The following is a 23605-nucleotide window of genomic DNA, read 5'->3' as shown; positions in this document are numbered from 1 at the left end:
CCTCCTGAATGTGATATGATAGGAGCTATATAGCATACCTCAGAACAATTCTTCACAAAAAAGTTGAATCTGAATTTGATCAAACCTTGAGAGCTAACCACCAGTTTGCAAAAATACAGATGACAGAGGATTACAGATGAAATAATTATTCAGAGTAATCCAGTGGGTGGGGCATAGGTGAAACAAGATTAGCCCTGGGTTGATCATTGTTGAAGATGGGTGAGTATTAAGAGGTTCATTTTACTTTTTTCTCTACTCTGTATATGTTTGAAATTTTTCCTGAGAAAACATTTTGAAAACTTAAACAAGTTCTGACTGCCTCCTTCTCCTAGCCCACTGAGCTGTAGGGAGAGTAGTAGCAACTGGACCTTTTCAAATGTTTCTTGAACCCTGAGAGCTGGCCTTTGGGAGCTGAAATGGAAGCAGGACACCTCCAGCAGCATCAGTAGTGGGGCTTTCCCAGAAGGCCCTACTCCACCAGTAGGGCTCCACAACAACCTGGCAGGGTGGGGCTGGGGTAGGGCCTTCTCCATCCCAGGCCCAGTCAATGGAATCCCTATGGGAATCAATAGGAGCACAGAGCACTTCTATCGCTAGTCTGGCCTCATCAAAGCCCCACCAAGGAGTCCAGGACTTTTCTCATTTGGTGATGAGAAGAATAAACCATCTTCTCACTCTTGCCTATGGAAGTTCCCTTAGGAACCACTGACAAAAAATGGAAATCACCAATCTCATAATCACCATCAACCCTTAGATCAGAAATGATGCAGTTCATTTTCATGTATGTGTTCTCATTTATTTTACAAATAGCCTGAAAGAGGTCAGAAGCCTGGCCAAAGTCATAACAAAAGTGGTACAGCTAGAATGCACCCAGCTGACTCCCTACCACTGCTGTGCACAGCTCCATGCCCCTCACTAGTTTACCCTGATCTCCACAGCCCCTCAAGGATACTCAAGCCAGCTCCTCTCATGGGAGATCCCTGAGACTGCCTCACTGCTGTAGCTCAGCCCCTGGCAAGTGAAGGATCTACAAACATAAGGTTCCATCAGGAAGCTGGTAGGGAGGCTGAAAGATGGCCAAACCTTGGTTCCTGCCTGATTCCCTTTGGTGCCAATGTTTGCCATCTTGATTATCATCCACCAACTTGGTCTCCCTCCTGGACTCAATGAAATTCTCCCTCCCCTTTCCTAACCACTAGCCACCACCACCTCCCCACATTAGTTCCATACTTCGGCTTTCTCTGAGCTTATGATCTCTGGAAGCAGCAGGCCAGCTGAGAGGGGAGGGCTTTCTGGAAGCTGAAATCCTTGGGAAACACCTTTGAGATTTGCAGAAGGGTCCAACAGAGGTCCCTCTCACAAGCTGCTGCAATCTGCATGCCAATGTGGCTGCTGGCTTTCCTACTAGAGACAGGCCTGCAACTGGACATATTAGCTTTTGGTTTTTGTGGTAAGGCGAATGTGAACCCCATGCCTGACACACAAAGAATAGGACAGTCAGGCTGGTACTCTTCTCTCCTTCCAAGAGCTCCAGATACTTTTTTCCATCTCCAGGAGGATGTATGCAAGTCATGCAATGTTGGAAGACTCAGATAAGAGCTCTTCATCAGCACACCTAAGATTTTTGCTCACTAAATATTACACATGACTCTATTAATAGCTTTTGCTGCCTCACAACAAAGCTGGCAACAACAGTCATTGGCTGTGCTACCAATGGGAGATGGGCTGGATAAGCGCATGTTCTCCTGTGTCCCTTACTCCTGAAAACTTACCTAATGCTGCAAAAGGAGAGGATGGAGTAAGGTTGATTTGTACGGGATTCAGACTACCAACTCAGCTGGGAGCCCCTGGGGAGTATACAACAAGTTACTCTTTATCAGAACTTTCAAGGTCCTTCTTATCCTATGGTCTGAACTCAAACATTAGTTTCTCATAGGAACCTTACCTGACACCCCCTATCTAATGTGGAAAGCTTAACTATTCGCTCTCATGTTACTTTGTTCTTGTCTTTTACTCATCATAGTTTTTAATTTTGTTACTATACTTTATTTGTTAGTATCTGTCTCTCCCACTGGACTGTCAGTTCATAAAGGCAAGGACCATGTCTGCTTTATTCATCATCTTATTCCCTGTGTCTGGTACAGTGTCTTGCATATAGCAAATGATCAAAAGATTTTTTTTGAATAATGAATGAATACCCCAATCCATGTAATCCCCTGAGTCTCCACTCATGTTTCCACAATTCCCCACATGTACCTTCTATTCCACTCATTAATGCCCACCTACTCATCCCCCTCTGGGACTCTACTGGTCCCCTCCTTAGAATCATCTCCCAACCTCTTCTCCACTCATCCTTAAAGGAACCTGTAGTTCTGTTTCATGAAAGTAAATCTCTTCTTTGCCAGACTCTAAGCTCTGAGGGCAGAAGCCATCTGCCAAAGACTTAAAAGGGAAGTTGGGGTGATAAGACTCACAATATAACACACAGAGTGGACCCCCAAATCAGGATGCCATATGTATCAAGTTATGTGATAGAGGTTTTGGAGCTTGGTTGAGAGCTTACTTAAATAGTCAGTGAAGGCTTCCAGGACATGGGGAGTTTATATGGCCCTCTGAAGAACAGGTAGGAGTGGAATAGGCAGAGGAGAGGGGAGAGAATTCTTAAGAGGAGAGTAGGCCTCAAGATGCCAATAGACAAAAGGAGATGAAGAGCCTGGCTGGACCTACTAGAAAGAAAGTTGGAATGAATGGTAAGAAAGTATGGCCAGCTGGGAGGGGCAAAAGCCTGGTGTCGATGCCTCAAAAACCAGTGGAGAAGTTTAAGCTGATAAAGAAGAACTTAGTTAGTTCCCAAAATGTGAAGGAAATTTGGGCTGGGAGTCAGGATATATCTGGGTTCTAGTCTAGGCCATGCCGACCTCCAACTGGGTAATAGGCAGGCTTCTCTACTTTTTTGGATTTTGCTTGTATATCTGTAAAAGGGGCAAAAATGATTTTCCCAATCTATTTCTCAAGGTTGTTCAGTGCTTTGGAAACATCTTTTTACCTACCTTAGAAAGGAATTTAAGATAAGAATAAGACACTGTATCCATAAACTTTACACAAAGACAAAGTATTGAGGCTGCGGGACAGATAGAATGGAGAGTTCACATCTTACTGAGCAAAGAGGATGCATGGAGAAGGTGAGACTTTTCTGATAGACCTTGAAAGATAGGAAAGATTAGCAAACACATATTAACAGAAAACTAGGAAAGTACTGCTCATACTAAGTTCCACAGTGGATTTTTTTTGGACATGTTTATATTGCACACAATAGAGCCATGTTTATTGCTAGAATGTTGTTCCTAGCTCCTACTTTAAAAAGAGTGTGGCATTTTGTAAAGAGCAACATGTCTCCCAAGTATCCTGGCTTCAGGCCCAACTTAAGAACTGCTACCACAAGGAATGGGGAGCAGTTGAGATAGAAGGTAGGGGAGGTCCAGATATAGAAACATGTTCATGATCCTACTCAAAAACCCTGATTCCTCCCTGTGAAGCCACAGGTAACAAGAAATCTAACCATCTTCCTTTCTTAACTTCAGTCCTTTAGGCATTTGAAAACCTTAAAATGTTTTCCCTGAGACTGTTTTTTTAAAGGTTGAACAGTCTCAGTTCTTTTAACTGTTCTCACATGACAGAGCTTGACTCCTTTCAACATTCCATTTACTCCTTCTCTTGAATGATGGTATCAGCATAGAATGCAGGACTTCAGATAGTGCTGACCAGTGCCAAGTAGGACAATCACCTCCAAGACATAAACTCCACACCTCTATTAATGCAGCCCAATTAGCACATTAGCTTTTCTGATGGCTATATCATATAGTAGACTTACATTAAACTTTCTGCTCACATAAGTACTAGCTCTCTGAAGGTCTACTCTAGCTTACTCAATCACATAGCATTCCTATTTAAATTACACATTACCAAATTCAGCCAGCTACCTCTCTGAGAAAAAGAGTCATATTACACACATATGATACAGTTTCTAAGTATGAAACTACCACATACTAGACCCTTACCTAAACTGGTAGGCAGCACAGCTCAAGACATGATCCCAGGATCTAGCCTTTTACACTGCTGAACAAAGGAAGAGGATGCATGCCTTACACTGCTAAGACAAAGGACTACCTTATTTCAGATGTGTCCTGAGTTCAATATAATAATAGGTATAGCTATTAAATATGATCATGAAACCTCAGCTGACAATAATAGAAGTACAGTATCAATATTATGGACAGTGGCAGCCCCACAGCAATCTGTGCTGGTCAGATCACATGGAGAGGTCTGTGTTTAGTTCCAGAGGTAAGAAACTCCAAAGTATCCACTATAGCAGCCAGGTTGACTTCAGAGTTGAAAATCAGTCTCTGGGAAAACAGAAGGAAAAATTAGGGCCTGGGGAAAAAAGAGAGTGCTAAGGCTGTATATCCCATAGCAGGGCCTTTCCTCTCTAGTACCGCTGGCTAAGGAGTCTCCTCTTGTAGCCTACACCTTCTTCTTGCTCCTTTGCTCAAGGGTTTATAATTTCATCTTAAGTGTGGCCAACCACTTATGTGATATTTATAAGGTCTTCTTCTGGATCTGCCCTTTTTCCCTCTTATCTGCTTAGCAGAGTCAAGATTAGTCCCTCTTACCTGGCCTATTTTCAAGGGATTATTAACTTTATATCAAGTCAATACTTCAAAAACCCATGAAGATTAGGGTAAGGAAAGATCTGTTTTTTTCCATTCATTTCTTAAGAAGCCATATCATAAAATTCCAGCCCCTTAGTGAAACAGATTGCCAAGCTGGCTAAGATCCCCAAGAGTGTTTGTTTTCTTTGCCTAGGAGAACTATGATGATTCACGGCTCCAGGATGATGAGCAGAGCACTAGCACTGATGTTTCCCTTGCTGAAGACCATGGCAGTTATGGTAAATCAAGTATGTCACTCTTTCTTACTGAATCAGACCCTGCCTCAGAATCCACCTTAACATATGCACTAGGCAGCCACCACTGACCAATGGGCACTGGCATAAGGGGTGAAACCTGCTTATCATCCATGCCCATGGAGTAGGGGCTATAAAATGATTATGCAGGGATGCTTCATGGGCTGCTGTGACTAATGGAGTCATTTAGAGGGAGGTAATCTAATCAGGAAATCAAGTTTTTCAGCTTAAATCCTAATTGAGATAGGATTCTTCCTGATGAAAGATGTGGACTATAATCTTTCTATTATCTCCTGCTTAGCAGAACAGAAAAGGGCAGAACACAGCCTATAGGAAAAAAGGAGAAACAGAACTAAGGCAAAGAGCAGCCATACTAGGATTAAAAGTCAAGTACTAAATGCTTAAGTGTACAGTATATGAATTATATCTCAATGAAGCTGTCCAAAAAAAAAAGCTAATGGTGAAGTTGCTGGGTTCACCAAACCACCATTTAGTAGAGAGACTTGAAAGTAAGTAAAACTCCTTTGTAATATCATGAGAAAAACTAGGCACTTAACATTTACTTCTACACCTGACCAAAGTTCACTAGAAACTTCCCACTGATGGCAACAAGTTCAGACCCTGACAGAACACAGTGACATCCTATTAGAGACCAGCATGGGGCAAAATGGTATGGGTTATAATAGAAGTTCAAAAGAACTGGGAAGAATGCAAATCTAGACTGGATCAGAAGAGAGACCAATTTTTAAGCCAGCATTTCCTAAGGAGTATTCCATGAAACACATTGGTTCTGTAAGATGTTAATAGATATAACATGAAAAAGGTCCCATAGCTATATAACCTTGGGAAACATTGAGTTAAACAAAGTGGAAAGGTTTCTTTACTGCAGGACTTCTCAGTGCCTTTAAAATGCTAGTAAAATGAGCTGGTATAGAGAATGTAGTGTTTCCCAAAAGAAGTTGTCTATAGATCCTTTTCCCCCCATAAGATTATCTCAAAGGACCAATATTCCTAAGAATATACTACAGGAAATGCTGGTCTAAGCCTGCATGGCTGAGGGCTTCACCAATTCCTTTATAAGGATAAAACTGGAAATTAATATGGGAACTATAAATTATTTACAGCTTGTATGTAATTATGTTTAAGTTAACAACATAGTAAAATATATATGGTTCTCACTCCGTGATTTGGGTGCAGTTAATTTAATAAATCTTAGTTAAAGGTACTGTTCTAAATAGAAAGATGGGGTAAACTCTTGGTTATGACAGCCAAGAGTCCTGTGATGAAAACAGGCAAAACTAGGCCAGGAGCCACAGTGGAGGGGCTCATTTCTGCCTGGATGTGGCCTTTTGTCATTCTTGAATTTCTCAGGGCTAGGATGGTCATTCAGAGAACACCCTTCATGGCCATTAGCCCCCTCTTACTTGTGCATACAGTCATATCATCACAAGAACTAAAATTGATCCTCAAAAATCATAACCATCTGGTCCTCAATTTGACATCTCTGAATAATAACAGCAAAGGTAAGTATGTATTAGCTTAAACTGACTCCTAAGAATGTAAAGCCTCAAGGGAACTCCTACTGGCCCATTGACCCATCCCCCAGACCAGACCCTGGGCCTCCTTGCTAGTTGACTTCCCCACTCCAGAGTCCTCTGTAGAGCCCAGGAGCTCACTTGGGTGTCCCAAAGTGAGACCTTTGGGTCATGTGCCAATTTCTGAACTCCAGAGCAGAGCCAGCTCCAGGACTGGTATCAGCTCTGCCTCTTTCCTTCCTTCCTTCCTTTCTCCAGCTTTGATGGCAAGATTCCCACTAGAGTCTCCTTAGGAAACAATAACTTGAGAGCCTGCTGAGCCACACCTCTTGCTTCCTTTAACCAGCACTTCTAGGTATCTGCCATTAACCTGATTTGCCCCTTTCTGCCCCATCCTGGGCTTCCTGCACCAGTTCTGCTGGAAGGCATGAATTAGCTAATCCCAAGAAGCTGAGTCTCCCTTGTCCCCTTTCCAAATATAAGGCTCTATTTGCCCTTTCAAGGAGGGGAGAAGGTTCCTGAGACTAGGTTCAAGGGAAGAAGGCTCCATTTTCCATTTTGGGGCAGTAGACAGCTGGGGGCTGGAAATGACTCAGCCTGACTCTCAGCTACATGGAAGCACCTGCCTGCAGAGGCTATGCCTGGGACCTTTAAGAAGCCAAGTCACCTCTGAGCTATCTCACCCCAGAAGCCTGCTCCCTTGACACACCTTGCCTGGAAGATAGCAGCCTGGATGCTGCTGTTACCCCAGGGCTGGTGTCAGAGAAGGGAGATATGTGTCCTTCTCCATTCTGACTCTTCCAGGTAAAACAGTAATTCACACATCCATTCTAGAAGAAATCAGCGAAAGGACCAAGCTCAGCTAATTCATAGGAAGCCATAGGTTTGACTAGAATAATGTTAAAAGGCCAGGCCAAAAACTGCAATCTCTCAGCCAACAAGGATTTTATTTTTCCTTCATCAAAGTGCTGCTGTGAAAAAAAAAAAAAAGTGCTGCTGTGAAAAGCATAACAACAGCCCACTGTGGCTCCTTGCTGCCACCAATTCACTTGTATTCATCAAAGAAGCCGCAGAGGGAAAGTATTCACTAGCAGGTGAGTACATTTCTTGGTACACTTTTTGAGGCTTTAGAGCCAGTGTCACTCGGTTTTGGTCCTCTAAGACTCATGTGTCCCCCATAACCCCAAGGATGCAATTTCAACAGCAGAGCAAAGGAAAACATCAGCCTTTTCCCACATAAGCAGTCTCTGAAGCCAAGAGGTACACAGGCCCCCTGAAATTCCTGGGGTGATGATGGTGCTTCTTGCTATGCAGATATCCATGGCAGAAAGCTGACAGTTATCCTTGACTTCTGACCTCTCTACCCCACATCCAAACAGGTACCACATTCTGCCTATTTCACTTTATTAGCATCTGTATATATGCTCCCTCCTCTCTTTCTGCTTTAGTCTCTTCATCTCTTGCCTGGCTTATGATTGCACCCACCTCCACATTAGTTTTCCGATCCTCCAATCTCACCTTCTCCAATCTCGCAACCACTACTGAAGTGGTACTCCTAAACTCATAGTTCATGTTATTTCTTTCATTACAACCCTTCATTTATTCATTTGTACCCTTTTGCTTCTTTCTCCTTGCCCTTTGCTAGAAACTCTTATCCTCACCTTTTTCTATTAGACTGCCAAGCTTCTAGTCCTCTTCTAAGAGCCAGGTCAGGAATGTCTCCTCTGTGAGGAGCCCCCCCCCACCCAACTTAATGAAGGCCCTTCCTGTTTTTCTTTGGCCCTGCTGGGCCTGGTTCTTACTTCTTGCAGAGTTCATTACCTATAATACGTCAATCAGTCTTGATTGTGTATATCCCTGGGGCAAGATTCTTGTTATTGAGCCCTGTACAACATCTAGCAAAAAGTAAGCTCTTTGTGTTTATAGATTGAGGAGATGTGTGGTAAGAGAGGAGCTGGAGGCCTGAGCAAACCTGATCCTCACTTTGCAATATAGAGAAAGAGAGAAGAGTATGCTCATCCCAGAACCTGAGGAATACTACTGGGTCATGGGCCACATAGACCCACTAGGAGGATCCATCCATAAATTGAAAAGTCATCTGACTATGAGGAGGCAACTTAAGACTCCCAGACAGTAGGATACCTTCCAGACAGGTAGGCAATTTTCCATAGTGGCTTCTTGCTATCTTTATAATGTTCTCTCTGCCACTTTTAGGAGCTGTTGTGTCCTACTCACTGAATTAATGTCCTGATGATCCCGATCCCTGAGTGTCAGGAGGCAGGAGGAGTCTTAAACTCCTTTTCAAGACACATAGTCAGAAGGTCAGAACCTCAGCATTCTTCATCTTCGCCCAAGGAAGGTGTTACTCTCTCTCAGGAGCACCTTCCGTTGATCTCCACTTTTTCCTGATGTGTACCTAAAGCCTTCCTGTAGTTGTTGAGCCCATCCTTCTCCTGGCCACCCACTGGAGAGATCTTGCTTGTCTCTATCCTTAAAGTATCTGCAACTGAGCATGTGTTCATGAACTAAAAAATGAGTTAATGGATAACCTAGGTTTCAGGGAGGCCAGACTAGCATTTCTCTCAAGCATGCAGAGACTCCATCTGGTGCCATTTGCCTTTTTTTTTTTTTTTTGTCTCTTAGGTCTCTGAGAGCACAGGAGGCAAGGTTTTGCTTGACACAATTAAGTGCTTAAAAGCTCTGTTGTTTTGTAATCAATTTCTTCCTCTCTAATAGCAGCTAGAGAGAAGACAGACTGTGAGACTGCCCAGCCCAGCTGACAGACAACAGGGCCAGAAAGCCTATCCCTTCTGCCTACATGAACAATAGCCCAAATTCAACCTAACTGTTCAGAGAGCCTTGGATAGCTGGGAGCTTCCCTAGATCAGTGAGTTACGTGGCTTAGACACAGAACTGACTTAGAAGGTGTGCCTATCCCTGGCAGTTTCTTTTGGAAAATCTGTGCTCAGAAACACTCAGGATTGTCTAGGAGACAGGCACAGCAGGAGTGGAGTCCGGGGCCTACGTCTCCAAGAGGAGCTCTCATTCCCTTCCTAAGCAGCCAGGAAGAGACTCTAGGGAGCTCTCAGGGATAGGCCCCCAGCCTGGTTTAGCTCCTGAGACGCAGCCAGGCCAATTAATTGGCTGAGGGAGAAAAGAGGGAAGCCACTCCCTTCAGTCAAACTCCCATCCAGGACAGGAGGCTCTGTGCAGCTGTGGCAACAGCAGCGACGATGACAATGGGGCAGGAGCTCTTCCTTTTCCTCCCACTAGCCGGGAACTGAGGCTTAAATAAGCGCCTTGGGAACACCCAGTTCTGCTGGCTGTGGTTTCTCTCCCAGCCCCTGCCACTCCCCTAGGCCTCATTTTCAAGCCTTAATTTCTCTTTCAAGTAAATAACAACAATAAATTCTTAAAAAGATGCTCTCCCCCTAGAGCTCATCTTTCCGAGCAAGGAATGGCCTCTGGATTCTTCCCACCACTATGGATGGGGGATGGCTATTTGATGATGGAGCTCACATGACAGGCCTCTAACAGTACAGCCTGGTCCACAAAGAGACAATGATGCTAACATCAGCACTGCCTTGACTCCCTTAGGGCTTAAGGAGACAGCCCCTCAGAGGGGCTCGCACTGGGAGTGAGCAAGAACAATAAACTTCTGCTGAACTGTGAGTTCCAGGAGGGCAGAGCCATACCTGTGTCTAACCACTGTGTTCCCAACACCTAGTGTAGTATCTGGAACAAAGCAGATGCTCAATAAACATTTGGTGAATTAATTTGCTGAATTAATGATATCAGGTCCCTACTATATTCTTTGGAAGAGAGAGGGAGGACCTACTGTTTAAACTTTAAAGAGATAGTTACAACTGTCTTCATTTAATAAATGGGAAAATTGCATCCAGAGAAGAGGAGAGACTTCCTAGAGGTTGCAAAAAATGAATAGGTCACAGCTGAGTCTGAGTCTGGAACCCTTGATTTTACTGGTCTACCCAAACACCCCTAAAGAGCCACTTTGCCCTTTCTTTTGCCGTCTTGATTCCTTATGTTCCGAAATGAAGGCCCTTGAGGAACTCCATACAAGATTCTGCTGGTCTCAATAATATACAGAGCATTTAAGGAGTTATGGGGATCCTCCAGGCTTCAATATGGGAGCAGCAGTCAAGAGTCTGAGATCTGCAGGGCATGGTCTATGACTCCCAAATGGGGGATGACTATATTGCTACTTCCATAAGGCTCTCATTCAACCTTAACAAAGTATCCTCTTGCAGAGAAGGGCTGCTTTAGTCTTTAAGAAAAGGGTCTGTAGGCAGCCAGAGCCTTTCTGGTGAGTGCCTCTTTGCCATAAGCACTTCTACTCCAGAGCCACACAGACCAGGAGAACTTCAGGCAATAACAGAGGTACCAAGGACAACTAACAGAGTCTGGGACTAACATCTCTTTCCTCCTCTCCCTGGACAGCTATTGCTTCCCTTCTTAAGAACCCTAAATGAAAGGCAAGAACCAATTCATTGCTTTCTCTCTCCTGACTCACTTGGACCTCATCGTCTTCCTTCATCCACCATCTATTTTTCCTCTTAATTAGATACTTAGAACTGGAAGGGCAATCTAGTTTGACAAGCCAGGTTGGCTGGAAAGATAATCCAGAGTGGAAAGTTCTCTTAAATCAGCCCAAAGTTCTTCTTCAAGTTCTTGGGACAGATTTCTCACCAGGATTTTCTGGCCCCCAAATAATGGAATAATGGCATAAGGCTAGGAAAAAAGTACATCAGCATCTCTCTCCCCAGTTTAACGTTGTACACTTCTGTAAAGCTTTCTGTTTGAGTTTCTAGACCTAAGTAGACACAAGAGAGGAAAAGCCACTTATCTTCTGCCAGGTAGACTCTAATGGTTCTCTCTACCATCCCCCAAAAGGTATGGCTTAGAGTTGGTCATGGCTCCCTGCCAAGGTCTGTGTTGGCTGCTGTAATGGGCAGATTACTTGCTCGGGAAGCCACAAAGCACATCTGTCAGCAGGGGTAGAATCAGTTCCTCACCTCCCCACCTAACACAGAGGGTGGAGGCTTAGAGAGTCCCAGATCTTCAGGACTGAAGAGTTTTGCCCTGCTCCACCAATGCTCAGAGAATAGGACATCCAAACCTTCAGGTTCCTGACCAGCACCCCTTGGGCCCCAAGGGAAAAAGGAGAAGGTACAGCGAACAGGGCCTGGGCCTCCCTCCCTTCCCTGTCTCCCTGTACCAGCTGGCTAGGCCTCAACGTCTCTCACCCAGCCACCGGGCCATCAAGCTAATCAGGTAGCCCCAAGAAGCTGTGCTCAGCGGGACAAGGTCTCCCCTAAGTCTGGCCTCCCTGAGCCCGCGTCGCCCTCCCCTTGCATTCCCTCAGCGTCGGCAGCGATGACATCATTCCTCCCTGACTCTGGAACCGCGGACAGGCTGCAGGATCGGCGCCCAGCAAGGACTCCAAGCACGTAGGCCTAGTATGCTGGGGGCTATTCCGAGCCCGTGGGCACAGGCGGTTCCAGCGCGACCCCGCCCCTTCTACTGTCGGTTCCCGAGCTCCCTCATCCGCGCCCCTGATTCTCCATTTCGCCGCCGCATTCTTTCTTCCTGGGCTCCGGCATCCGTAGCTTCGACTGCCTGTGCTCTCCTCCAGAGAAGAAAGGAATTCCAGGGTCCTGTACCGACCCCTTTCCCCCACCGGTCAGTGGTTCTGGCCCAGCGTTCCCATCCAAATCCAGCAACTGGCGGACAGGCCCCTCCTCCTCTACAAGTCTATTCCCAGTCCTCTTTGACTGACTACTCCCTGGTCCCCTCCCAGCCCTGAGCATCACAGGCCTCTAGGGCTAAACGCCTCCCCACCTCACCCCAGCCCCCCTGGGCCTGCCGCCTGCTGTGCCCCTTGACAGGTCCTTCCTTGCCCAGCTATGGGCCTTCACTAGCGGTGTGCACCATTGTGCTCGCTCCGTTCCCTCCAACGGCCGCGGTAGCTCCCTTGGCCTGCCTCCATTGACTGTGCCCTCCGCCTTTACAGACCTCTTTGATGTCACCCCGCGTATTCTCTTACGGTTTTCTTGTCCTGAAAATCCCTCTTCCTCAGCGATGCGTTTTCACAGGTCTTTGCCCCATTGGAATGCACCCCCTCCGCACAGTCCCCAAGGCCTGATTCTCTCCCTCGCCCTCAGGCAGCGCCCCCTCCCGGCCCTTGCCTGCCCACCGCCCGCCCCCTCACCAGCGGCTGCATCTCCGAGTGCGCGGTGGGCACCTGGAACCGGTCGATCTCTTCCATCATGGTGCCGGCGGGCGAGCGGCTGGGGGCCGGGCGCGGCCAGGGACGCCGGCTGGACGGAGCGGGGCGAAGGCCCCAGGAGCCGGGTGGGTGGTGCAGACCAGGCCGCCCTGGACAAGTCAGGTGTTGAAGCAGCAGGACAGATGGAGGGATGCGAGCAGGGCAGGAGGTTCGCTGGCGGGTGGAGGCCGGCGTGGCTCCGTCGGCTTGCCTAGCTCTACAGCGGCTGTGGAGGCAGAGCCGCAGGTCTTGCCTCGCCTCCTCCGCCGCCGCCGCCGCCTCCTGTCAGCAGCTCAGCCACTGCGGTGACTCGGCAACTCCACTTCCGGGTCCGGGACACCGCCTGGGTTTTGAATTATTTATGAGGAGGCGGTGTCTAGGCGTCCCAGCCCCTCCCACATTCTGGAGTTCTTAATACTCCAGGCCGCGAATCGTAGCCTTCCTGAGGGGGCGGGGCTTAGTGAAGTCGGAGGTTCCCTGTTCGCCCCGCCCCTCTTCCCTGGCAAGCTGACGGGGGTTGTTAGAAGCGCCTGCGCCTGGCTATCGGTTGGTTGCTTGGTAACCGCGTCAGGGAGGAGCGCATTCCCTACTGCAAAGGCGCAGGGATACACAACGACGGCTGTCCCAAAAGAACCCTTGAGACTGGGGATTGAAGTGAAAGAGATCCTGTGCGTGATCGAGTGCACGGATAAACTTCTTGTCTGCAGGCGAGGGAGCATTTTTGTAGGTGCTCCAAGTGTTGATTTGAAGTGCTTCCAGCTTCTTCGAAGATGCCCCAGAAACCGCCACCTCGTAGGCAGGTAACACACCCGGACCTGCCCTCTCCGGATGACCTCTGACCTTCACCAATGACCACTGATCACACTTCTACTGATCCTTCATCGTCCTTTCCTCTAGACCCTTAACTTTCTTTCTCCCTGTGACTTCTGACCTTTGTTCCCACTGACCTCTGACCCTGTCCTGCCGCTCTCTCTCTGGGAACTCAGTCCAATGAGAAAGACAGAACATACAAGCATACAAAGATAAGGGAGTATGGGATCCCTGGGGCTAAGAAGGAGAGAGACATGCAGGTTGAAGCAGCAGAAAAGCTTCAGGAAGAAGGCAGCTATGACTTGCATGCCTAAAGTGGAGAGGGAAGGTCAGGGTTGGGTGTGTTAGGGAACAAAAAGGAGTTTAAACTCCATTGTTCAAAGCTCCCTCTGGCTTTCAGGACAGTCCCAAACGTCCAACTTTCATTGTATAGCCTGCAAGGCCTTGCAAGATCTAGTCTTTGCTACCCACCCTACTTCAGATTTCATCATTGCTTTGTGAAAATTCCACAGTCCCACTACACTGAATTGCCCTCACTTCCTGGAAAGTGATATCCACACTACCTTTCTCCTCTAGGCCTTTGAAACTGCTGTTTCCTCTTCCATCCTGGTACAGTCTTTTCTGTCTTCTGCAACCTGCTCCATGCCACCCGCTCCATGCCACCCTACTTCAAATCTCTTTATTTCCTGATCATACATCAGGTCTTAGTTTGGTTATCATATTCTCCTATAAGGGATTAATTCCCCTTTTGGCAAGCAAGAGAGTGACATCCTCACTAGACTATAAATCCTGTGATGGCAAGGATCATGGCTGTCTCATTCATTGTTGATTCCTCTGAACCTAGCATAACACCTGGGATATGCTAAATTCTGAAAAAGGGTTGAATATAAATTCTGAATGCCTTGAGCTGTTCTTTGGAAATTTTTATCTGAGTGTGTCTGAAGGATAGGCAGGGGTGTGCCTGGGATGGAGAGACTAGTGAGGAGTGAAAACAAGGAAATATCATTGTAGAAGCATGTTTTCCAGGTTCATGTTTTTATCTGCTTTGGCAGTAGGGCTATTAACGATTCAAATTTGAACCACATGTACCCATGCCTTGGGTGTTCAAGATTAAGAGGTCAAAAATTCTGATGATGTAAACAGCCATTCTCATTTAACAATTATTTTATTGAGCACCTACTATATGCCAGGTATTGGTGATATGTGAACAAACAAAAATCCCTGCTGTCATGGAGCTTATCTTATCTTTTAGTTGGAGGTAAATTGTCAATAAACAAATAAGTAAAATATATAGTTTATCATATGGTAAAAATTTTCAAGGAGAAAAATAAAGTAGGGAAAGGGACTAGGACATTAAGAGAACCAGAAGGTTATGACTTAAATACAGTAATCAACAAAGGCCTCATAAAGGTGACAGTTGAGAAAGACCTGAAGGAAATGAAAGAATTAGCTATGTGATATCTGGGGAAAAAGCATTTCAGACAAAGGGCACAGCAAGTATAAAGTCTCTAAGATGGGAGCTTGCTACACATATTCTGGATCAGCAAGGAAGGGAGGAAGAAAGTGGCAGGAAATAAGGTCAGAGACGTGTATCCTCCTACCCTGCAGGGTTAATCAAATAACCTATGGCATATTAAATTGATCATGATGGAGCTCAATGAATCATAATTTGTAATTAAAATGCATGAATATCAGGTACCATAAACCATGACCAGCTCAAAACATCACTGGTAATGCCCCAATAACAAAATGTCCTTCCTGAAAATTTCAAGAATTCCAACTGGCTGCATGTGTGTATGTGCAGAAGGAGCCTTGCAACATTGCCAAACATTGCCTCTCAGCTAGACTTCTTAGTAGGAAACTGAATTAGAGTCTTCTGTGAACTCCAGTTAAAAGCTAATTTTAGTTTATGACTAACAAATTTTAGTACTCCTTTGTAACTCAGTTACCATAAAAAAAGTCCAAGTCTGGGATTTTGCATCATTTGCCTGTAAGAGCCAAATAAAAGTCTTGCATTTGTGGATCATTCTGTGGTCTCTCCAGAGGCCCTTCTGGGACAATATTTTTGATCTTGATGAGGAGTGACTAGGGTAGGGGTGAGAAGGCAAAAATGGGTGCAGGGCCAAAAGAGAGTCTTAGATGATTCAGAGATTTTGAGTCTGGTGACTGGGCTTGTGATCCATAGAAGAAAAGACAGGAGGAGGTGAGCAGAATCTAAGAGAAGTTGATGTGTTTCTACATGCCCAAGTAAGATACCCTCAGTCTTATGACCCATATTCTCATGTCATTCTTACACCTCTGATCTTCCTCAAGCCCTAGATCTGATCCTTTGTGCCTTTACCTCCTATATATTTCTCGAATCAAGCCACTTTTTTCATATTCACTGCCACCTCCCTATTCCAATGTACAATCATCTCTCACTCAGTGCTGTAAAAGCCTTGTAACTGGTATCCCTCTCGTCTACTCATGCCCCTTCCAATCCATTCTCTACATTGCATCAAGTGATTTTTTTCCAAACTGTCAATCAGATCATTTAAACTCCCACTCAGAACCCTTCAGTAACTCCCCATTGCTCTTAGGACAGGGACCAAATTTTTAGATAATCCTTCAGGGTATGGGCTGAGGCCTGCTTGGTCTCTAACACTTAGTTTATATTACTGCTCCCCTATTATTGTTGTACTTCAGTTCTATGGGTTGTGCTTTCTTTCTGGAACACTCTTCACACCCTCCCTTACACATATACTCACTCCAAAAATTTTAGCCCAAACATCAATTCCCCAATGCCCCCTGCCCTGTTAATGAAGATAGGATTAAGTTTCCTCTTATTATATAGTCTTATGGCTCTTGATCCTTTCTTCCATAGCATGTGTCCCAGTGTGTAATTATTCACTTTTTTGTATAATTATTTGCTTATTGTCTCTCTCATTAGACTGTGAGCTCCTTGAGAGCAGCACCTGTGGATGTGTTTGCTCGTATCTGTATTCTCAGCTCCTAACACACTGACCATCACGTCAGAAGCTTTCAATGATTGAAGTGAATGATGGACTATGGTTGGGGAACTAGTATAAGGGGCTGTGGAAACATGTGATAGGAGATCCTAACACTGATTCTGGGGGAATCAGGGAAGACTTCTAGGAGCAACATGATGATTCAAGGTTTTGGAAAGAGGAAGAAGAGTCCAAAATGTAGGATGAGAAGGAGTGACTGTAGAAGTTAGAAGACAACAGGGAAGAGTAATGTCCCAGAAGCCTAAGGAAAAATGTGTTCATAGTGAGTTTACAGTGTTTTTAAAGTATGTGGTCAGCCATGTTGCATGCTGCAAGGGGTCAATGAAGACTAAGAACTTGATATAGCCATTAGGTTTAATAATTAGGAAGTCATTGGGGATCTTGGAAAGAACACTTTCAGGGTAAAAGCCAGACTGAATTGAGCTAAGAAAGCAGTAAACAACAAGTAGACAAGGATTTTTTTTAAGAGGTGAAAGTAAGACTTGAATATGTTAAATGCTGAGGGGAGGGACCTGGCATAGATAAAGAGAAGTTGAAGAGGAAGGTGACAGATAAAAGAATGACTAGAACCAAGTCTCTGCTCTGAGGAGGTAGGTGTGGATCAGTTGTGGACAGGAGGTGGAACACTTTGTGATAGGAGAGAAGAAAGGAGGAAGGGAGGGCTGCAGATGATGATAATTTAGAGGTTTGGTGGCATGAAGTTGAGAGAGTTTTCTCTTCTCATCCCCCAGTAGTGGTATGGAATTCCTTCTGGAAGTGATAACTAGAAAATAAATTTTGCCAATGGCTGTTCCATTTTGTTATGATTACAGTCATGCTGTTTTCAGAGTTATGGTCTGAGGTTTTCATGCACAATTACCAGATTACAAAACAGCTGTGAGCATTTGAGGCCAGAATTTGGTCTCCTCCCCTCTTTACTGTGCAGCTTAGAACATCGTTAGTACTCAGTACATGCCAGGTACTCAAATAATAATGACAGAGGGCTCTGTGCTTATCCCTGTGCTTTGCAGCCTGCAAGCTGATGCTGAAGAGTAATTTTAATTCTTGGGCTCCAGCTGTGAGCAAGCCACATGGAACTGTTTTCTGGTAGTTAGGAATTTGTTGAGTGTTCAGTCTTCCCAATAGCTGAGACAGAGTTGTATGGAGGAAGCAAGCAAAGGACACAGATATTGATCAAACTTTGATTTCACTGCTTTGTGTCTCATAACACTTTATCCTACTCATGGAATCACTGGGTTCTGGTTTGTATGATGGGTTTATGTCCTCAGTTTATCTCACCTCCTAGATTTGAGGGCCCTTGAAGCAGGGCCAACTCAACTTTGGTTCTTCTTTAGTTGTCATTTGAGGATCTGTTATACTGTAGATGTTTAATAAATACTGGATGAGTGAATAATGACTAAATGAAGTAATTGATGAGAAAATACATGAATGACATGAAGATACATACTACAGTACTCTGAACACTTAACTTTTCTTTCTGGGCCGGCTGAAGCAGCTCATGCCTCCTTGGTCCTAGCCAAAGCAGGCATGTTACTAATTCTGTTACTTATGTAGGGACCCTGCCCCTGACTTTAAGCTTATTTTCCTACTTTCATTTTTACCTCACATCAATTTTCTCATTTACTCACTTTTTCCATGTCATATATTCAGCCTCAAATCTTGCTCTGGGACAAATTGGAATATAAATGTTCACAAAAATCTGCTGCTCTCTGGACGGACATGTGATTCTAAGCCTCTGTATCTTTGTTAATGATTTTGTTTCCTCTGCCTGTAATGCCCAAGTCTTTCCTACTTCTCCTGCCTTTTATGGGCTTAACAAGCTTGAAGGCACATGTATTTTAGGCTCTGTTGCAAAGAACAGAGGCTCACTCAAGTTACCTGAAATAAAGGGGGAGGTGAGTGAAGGGGAAAGGTATACATGTGGGGGTTTGGGGTAGGTATTATACCAGTGAGATAACCCAGAAGTTGGAATTAGCAGACAATGATTTTAAAGCAGTTGTTATAAATATATTTATGAACTTAAAGAAAATATTGACTTAATGTCTGGGGAATCTAAGCAGTAAAGTAGAAATAATAGAAAAATAAATATCAGAAATGAAAAATTTATTGGATGGGCCTAACAGCTGAATGTGAAAATGGATCCATTGAAATTATACAATCTGAAGAACAGAGAGAAACAAAATTAAAAAAAAAAAGCTGTACTGATCTCTGAGAATATGTCTTAATTCATTTGGAGCACACTATAGTTGGGATGCCAGAAGGAAAGAGAAAGGAGAAGGGAGGAATATTTGAAGAAAAAGTAGTCAAAAATTTCCTACATTTAAAGGAAAACATATAGTATTATCAGAAGCTCAGTGAGGCCCAAGCAGGAGAAATACAAAGAAAGTCACACCTACATCCTTCATAGTCAAAATACTGAAGAACGAAAGATAAAGTAGCCAGAGAAAAATACGTTGTATACAGGGAATAATGATATGATTATGACTGACTTCTCATTGTAAACAAGAGAGATCAGAAGACAATGGAATGACATATTTAAAATGCTGAAAGAAAATTACTGTCAACCAGAATTTTATATCTAGCAAAATATCTTTCAAAAAGAAAGGTGAAGTAAATATCTATTTAGATAAACTAAAACCAAGAGGAATTTGTCATCAGCAGACTTTCACTATAAAAAGTACTAAAGGAAGTTCTTTAGGCTAAAAATGATACCTGATAGAAGATCTATCTGTGGAAAGGACCAAAAAGTACTGGAAATGGTAAATATGTGACTAAAGATAAAAGACTAGCTTTTTTTCTTCTATTAAATTTTTAAAAAGACATATGACTGTTTAAAGCAAAAATAATACCCTTGTGATGTAGGGCTTATAATGTATATAAGAATAAAATGACAAAAATAGGGCAAAGAATGAGGTGGTGGTAGTAAATGGGATTGTGATGTTGTAAGGTTATTACATTGTAAAATATGAAGTAGTATTTATTCTTAGTAGTAGACTGTGGTAAGATTTGGATGCATTTTGTAAACCTTAGAACAACCACTAAGAAGTAATAAAGGCACAGCTAAAAAGCCAATGGAAAAAATAGAATGAAACACTAAAAAAATACTCAGTTAACACAAAAGAAGAAGATGAAGAGAGGGAGAAAAGTAGACGGAAAAAATAGAAAACAAAAAGCAACATGGTAAAGACAACGATAACAATACTTTAAGTTAGAAGGCAATGTTTAACAGGCTAGGGTGAAAAAAAAGCAAGAGCCAACTTTTTGCTGCCTACAAGAGATACAATTTAAACATGAAGACATAGAAAGGTTGAAAATTAATGAGTGGAAAAAATACACCATGCAAATGGCAAGCATGAGAAGTGTGGCTATTGTATTATCAAGGCAGCACGTATCTCCAAAGATAAATAGGTATATTTCTTAATGATAAAGGGTCAGTTCAAGAGGAGACATAAAATCACAAATGTGTGTACAGCTATTAATAGAACTTCAAAATGTATGAGTCAAAAACTAATGGAACTAAAGGGAGAAATAGAAAAATACACACTGATAGACATTTTAACACTCTTCTCAGTAACTGAAACATACTGAAGCTCTGTTAACCAACCTGACCTAATTAATATTACTACACCCAAGAACTGTAGAATGAAAAACTACCCCTAAGAAATGCAGACTATTCACAAAAATAGACCATATACTGGGACAAGAAATAAGTCTCACACATTTCAGAAGATTAAAATATTATAGATTTTAATTCAATTAAAATTCAATACCTACCCATGACAGAATGAATCTCATCATACTGGGAACAGTTTGACCAAAATGGAATTAAATTAAAAGTAAATAGCAATATTTTTAAATGTCCAAATATTTAGAAATTAAAGAACACACTTCTAAATAATGCTTATCTAAAAAAAAGCACAAGGGAAATTAGAAAACATTTTTAACTAAACAGTGATGTAACATCACAATTGTGGGGTGCTGCTACAGTTGTGCTTAGTGGAAATGTATAGCTTGAAATGCCTGTTTTAGAAAACAGGGAAGACTTCAAATCAGTGTTCTAAGTTTCTACTTTAAGCAAATAGAAAAAAAACAAATTAAATCCAAAGTAATAGAAGCAAGATTTATCTAATCAATTCCATTTATTTTATTGATTTATTCAGTTATTTATTGTTTCATAGAAACAATGAGAAAAACAAAAGAGAAAATTAACAAAGGCAGAAATTGATTCTTTGAAAAGATTAATAAAACTGGCAAAACCTAGCAGGGCTCATTAAAATTAAGGAAAGCACAATGGCCAATATCAGGAATGAAAAGTGCTTGAATAGAATAGACAAATTTCTTGAAAAAGTTTGCCTTAATTGACACAAGAAGAAATAAAAATATGAAGACTCCATACCTATTTAGAGAAATTGAATTCATCATTTAAAAGCTTCACACAAAGAAACCCCAGGCCCAAATGGTTTCACTGATGAATTATACCAAATATGTAAGGAATAAATGCACCAGCTTTACACAAAGTCTTACAGAAGGAAACAAATCCCAACTCATTTGATGATGCAAGCATAACTCTAATGTCAAAACCAAGCTAATATATGAAAAGCTGATGATGAGCCAATATTCCTCATGAACATAAATGCAATAAATCCAACAAAATATTAGCAAATCTGTTCCAGCAATCAATATTTAAAGAGAATAATATATCAGACCAAGTGGGGTTTATCCCAATAATGCAGTTAGCTCAATATTTAAAAATAAATCAAGGCAAAATGGCCATCCTGCCTAAAGTAATCTAAAGATTCAATGCAATCCCTATCGAAGCATTCTTCAATGAACTAGAACAAATAGTTGTAAAATTCATATGGAACCACAAAAGACCCCGAATAGCCAAAGCAATCCTGAGAAGGAAGAATAAAGCAGGGGGAATTATGCTCCCTGACTTCAAACACTACTACAAAGCCACAGTAATCAAGACAATTTGGTACTGGTACAAGAACAGACCCATAGACCAGTGGAACAGAATAGAGAGCCCTGATATAAACCCAAGCATATCTGGTCAATTAACATATGATAAAGGAACCAAGGATATACAGTGGGGAAATGACAGTCTCTTCAACAGCTGGTTTTGGCAAAACTGGACAGCTACATGTAAGAGAATGAAACTGGATTACTGTCTAACATCATACACAAAAGTAAACTCAAAATGGATCAAAGACCTAAATGTAAGTCATGAAACCATAAATCTCGTAGAAAAAAATATAGGCAAAAACCTCTTGGACATAAACATGAGCAACTTCTTCATGAACATATCTCCCCAGGCAAAGGAAACAAAAGCAAAAATGAACACATGGGACCAATTCAAACTAAAAAGCTTCTGTACATCAAAGGACACCATCAGTAGAACAAAAAGACATCTTACAGTATGGGAGAATATACTCATAAATGACATATCTGATAAGGAGTTGACATCTAAATTATATAAGGAGCTCAACAAACAAAAAGCAAACAAGCCAATTAAAAAATGGGCAGAGTAGCTGAACAGACACTTCTCCAAAGAAGAAATTCAGATGGCCAACAGGCACATGAAAAGATGCTCCACATTGCTAATCATCAGAGAAATGCAAATTAAAACCACAATGAGATATCACCTTACACCAGTTAGGATGGCCAACATCCAAAAGACAAACAACAACAAATATTGGTGAAGATGTGGAGAAAGGGGAACCCTCCTACACTGCTGGTGGGAATGTAAACTAGTTCAACCATTGTGGAAAGCAGTATGGAGGTTCCTCAAAAAGCTCAAAATAGAAATAACATTTGACCCAGAAATTTCACTCCTAGGAATTTATCCTAAGAATGCAGGAGCCCAGTTTGAAAAAGACATATGCACCTCTATGTTTATCGCAGCACTATTTACAATAGCCAAGAAATGGAAGCAACCTACGTGTCCATCAGTAGATGAATGGATAAAGAAGATGTGGTGCACATACACAATGGAATATTATTCATCCATAAGAAGAAAACAAATCCTACCATTTGCAACAACATGGATGGAGCTAGAGGATATTATGCTCAGTGAAATAAGCCAGGTGGAGAAAGACTAGTATTAGATGATTTCACTCATCTGTGGAGTATAAGAACAAAGAAAAAACTGAAGGAACAAAACAGCAGCAGACTCATAGAACCCAAGAATGGACTAATAGTTACCAAAGGGAAACGCACTGGAGAGGGTGGGTGGGAAGGGGGTGATAAGGGGGGAAAAGGGGCATTACGATTAGCACACATAATACAGCGGGGTGGGGGGGGACACGGGAAAGGCAGTATAGCACAGAGAAGGCAAGTAGTGATTCTATAGCATCTTACTATGCTGATGGACAGTGACTGTAATGGGGTATGTGGGGGGGACTTGATAATAGGGTATCCATAATGTTCAAGTAATTGTACATCAATGGTATCAAAATTAAAAATAAATAAATAAACAAACGTATTTCTTCATATTAATAGGAAACAAGGAGAAAGATCATATGTTAACATTTCACTAGATTCAGAAATAAAATTGACAAAATTCGACATTCATCCACAAAAGATTACACAAGTCAAATGAGATGATGTACTCAAAATGTTCAGTAAACTGAAAAATGCTATATAAGTGAAAGCTATTTTTATTTTCTTCCCTTTGCTGTAGCACCCTGAGATTTATAGGCTATTTTCTGGTAAGGACTTTCCTGGGATCTTCTTGGGATACACTTTTCAACTATTCAATCAATGCCTTCAGAATAAGACTCAGTTGCCATGCACAGCAAACCATGATAGAATAACAAAATAGTGACAACCACGAAGTGTACACTGCCACTGTAACTTGAGAGTTTACTGAATGATGGTGTCTGAGTTAGGTGCTCTTCGTGCATTACTTTATTTTATCCTCAGAGCATCTCTGAGAAGGGCACTAATATTTTTCTCTACCTTATAAATGAGAGAATGAGGATCAGAGACTAAATACTTTGCT

At 42.8% G+C, this 23605-nt stretch overlaps 2 protein-coding genes across 6 annotated transcripts in view; one reads left to right on the top strand and one right to left on the bottom strand.

Annotated features, from left to right (window-relative positions):
• The window catches only part of FAM219A (family with sequence similarity 219 member A), a 50601-nt gene extending 37470 nt beyond the window's left edge, over nt 1-13131 (bottom strand). The window contains exon 1 of one of the 4 annotated variants that reach the window (XM_037009848.2): nt 12728-13131. In XM_037009848.2, the coding sequence (XP_036865743.1) occupies nt 12728-12787 (60 nt within the window). In that variant the 5' untranslated portion in view covers nt 12788-13131. The remainder of the gene's footprint in view (nt 1-12727) is intronic. The other 3 variants (XM_037009847.2, XM_037009850.2, XM_037009849.2) reach the window with 3 other exon arrangements.
• A 157-nt stretch (nt 13132-13288) lies between these two features.
• The window catches only part of DNAI1 (dynein axonemal intermediate chain 1), a 52356-nt gene continuing 42039 nt past the window's right edge, over nt 13289-23605 (top strand). The window contains exon 1 of one of the 2 annotated variants that reach the window (XM_017657814.3): nt 13289-13584. In XM_017657814.3, the coding sequence (XP_017513303.1) occupies nt 13555-13584 (30 nt within the window). In that variant the 5' untranslated portion in view covers nt 13289-13554. The remainder of the gene's footprint in view (nt 13585-23605) is intronic. The other variant, XM_017657796.3, reaches the window with a different exon arrangement.

The sequence above is a fragment of the Manis javanica genome, chromosome 2 (genome assembly GCF_040802235.1).
Source record: "Manis javanica isolate MJ-LG chromosome 2, MJ_LKY, whole genome shotgun sequence".
NCBI lineage: Eukaryota > Metazoa > Chordata > Mammalia > Pholidota > Manidae > Manis > Manis javanica.
Note: the sequence above shows the minus strand (reverse complement) of the source record. Positions and strands in the feature narration are given on the sequence as shown.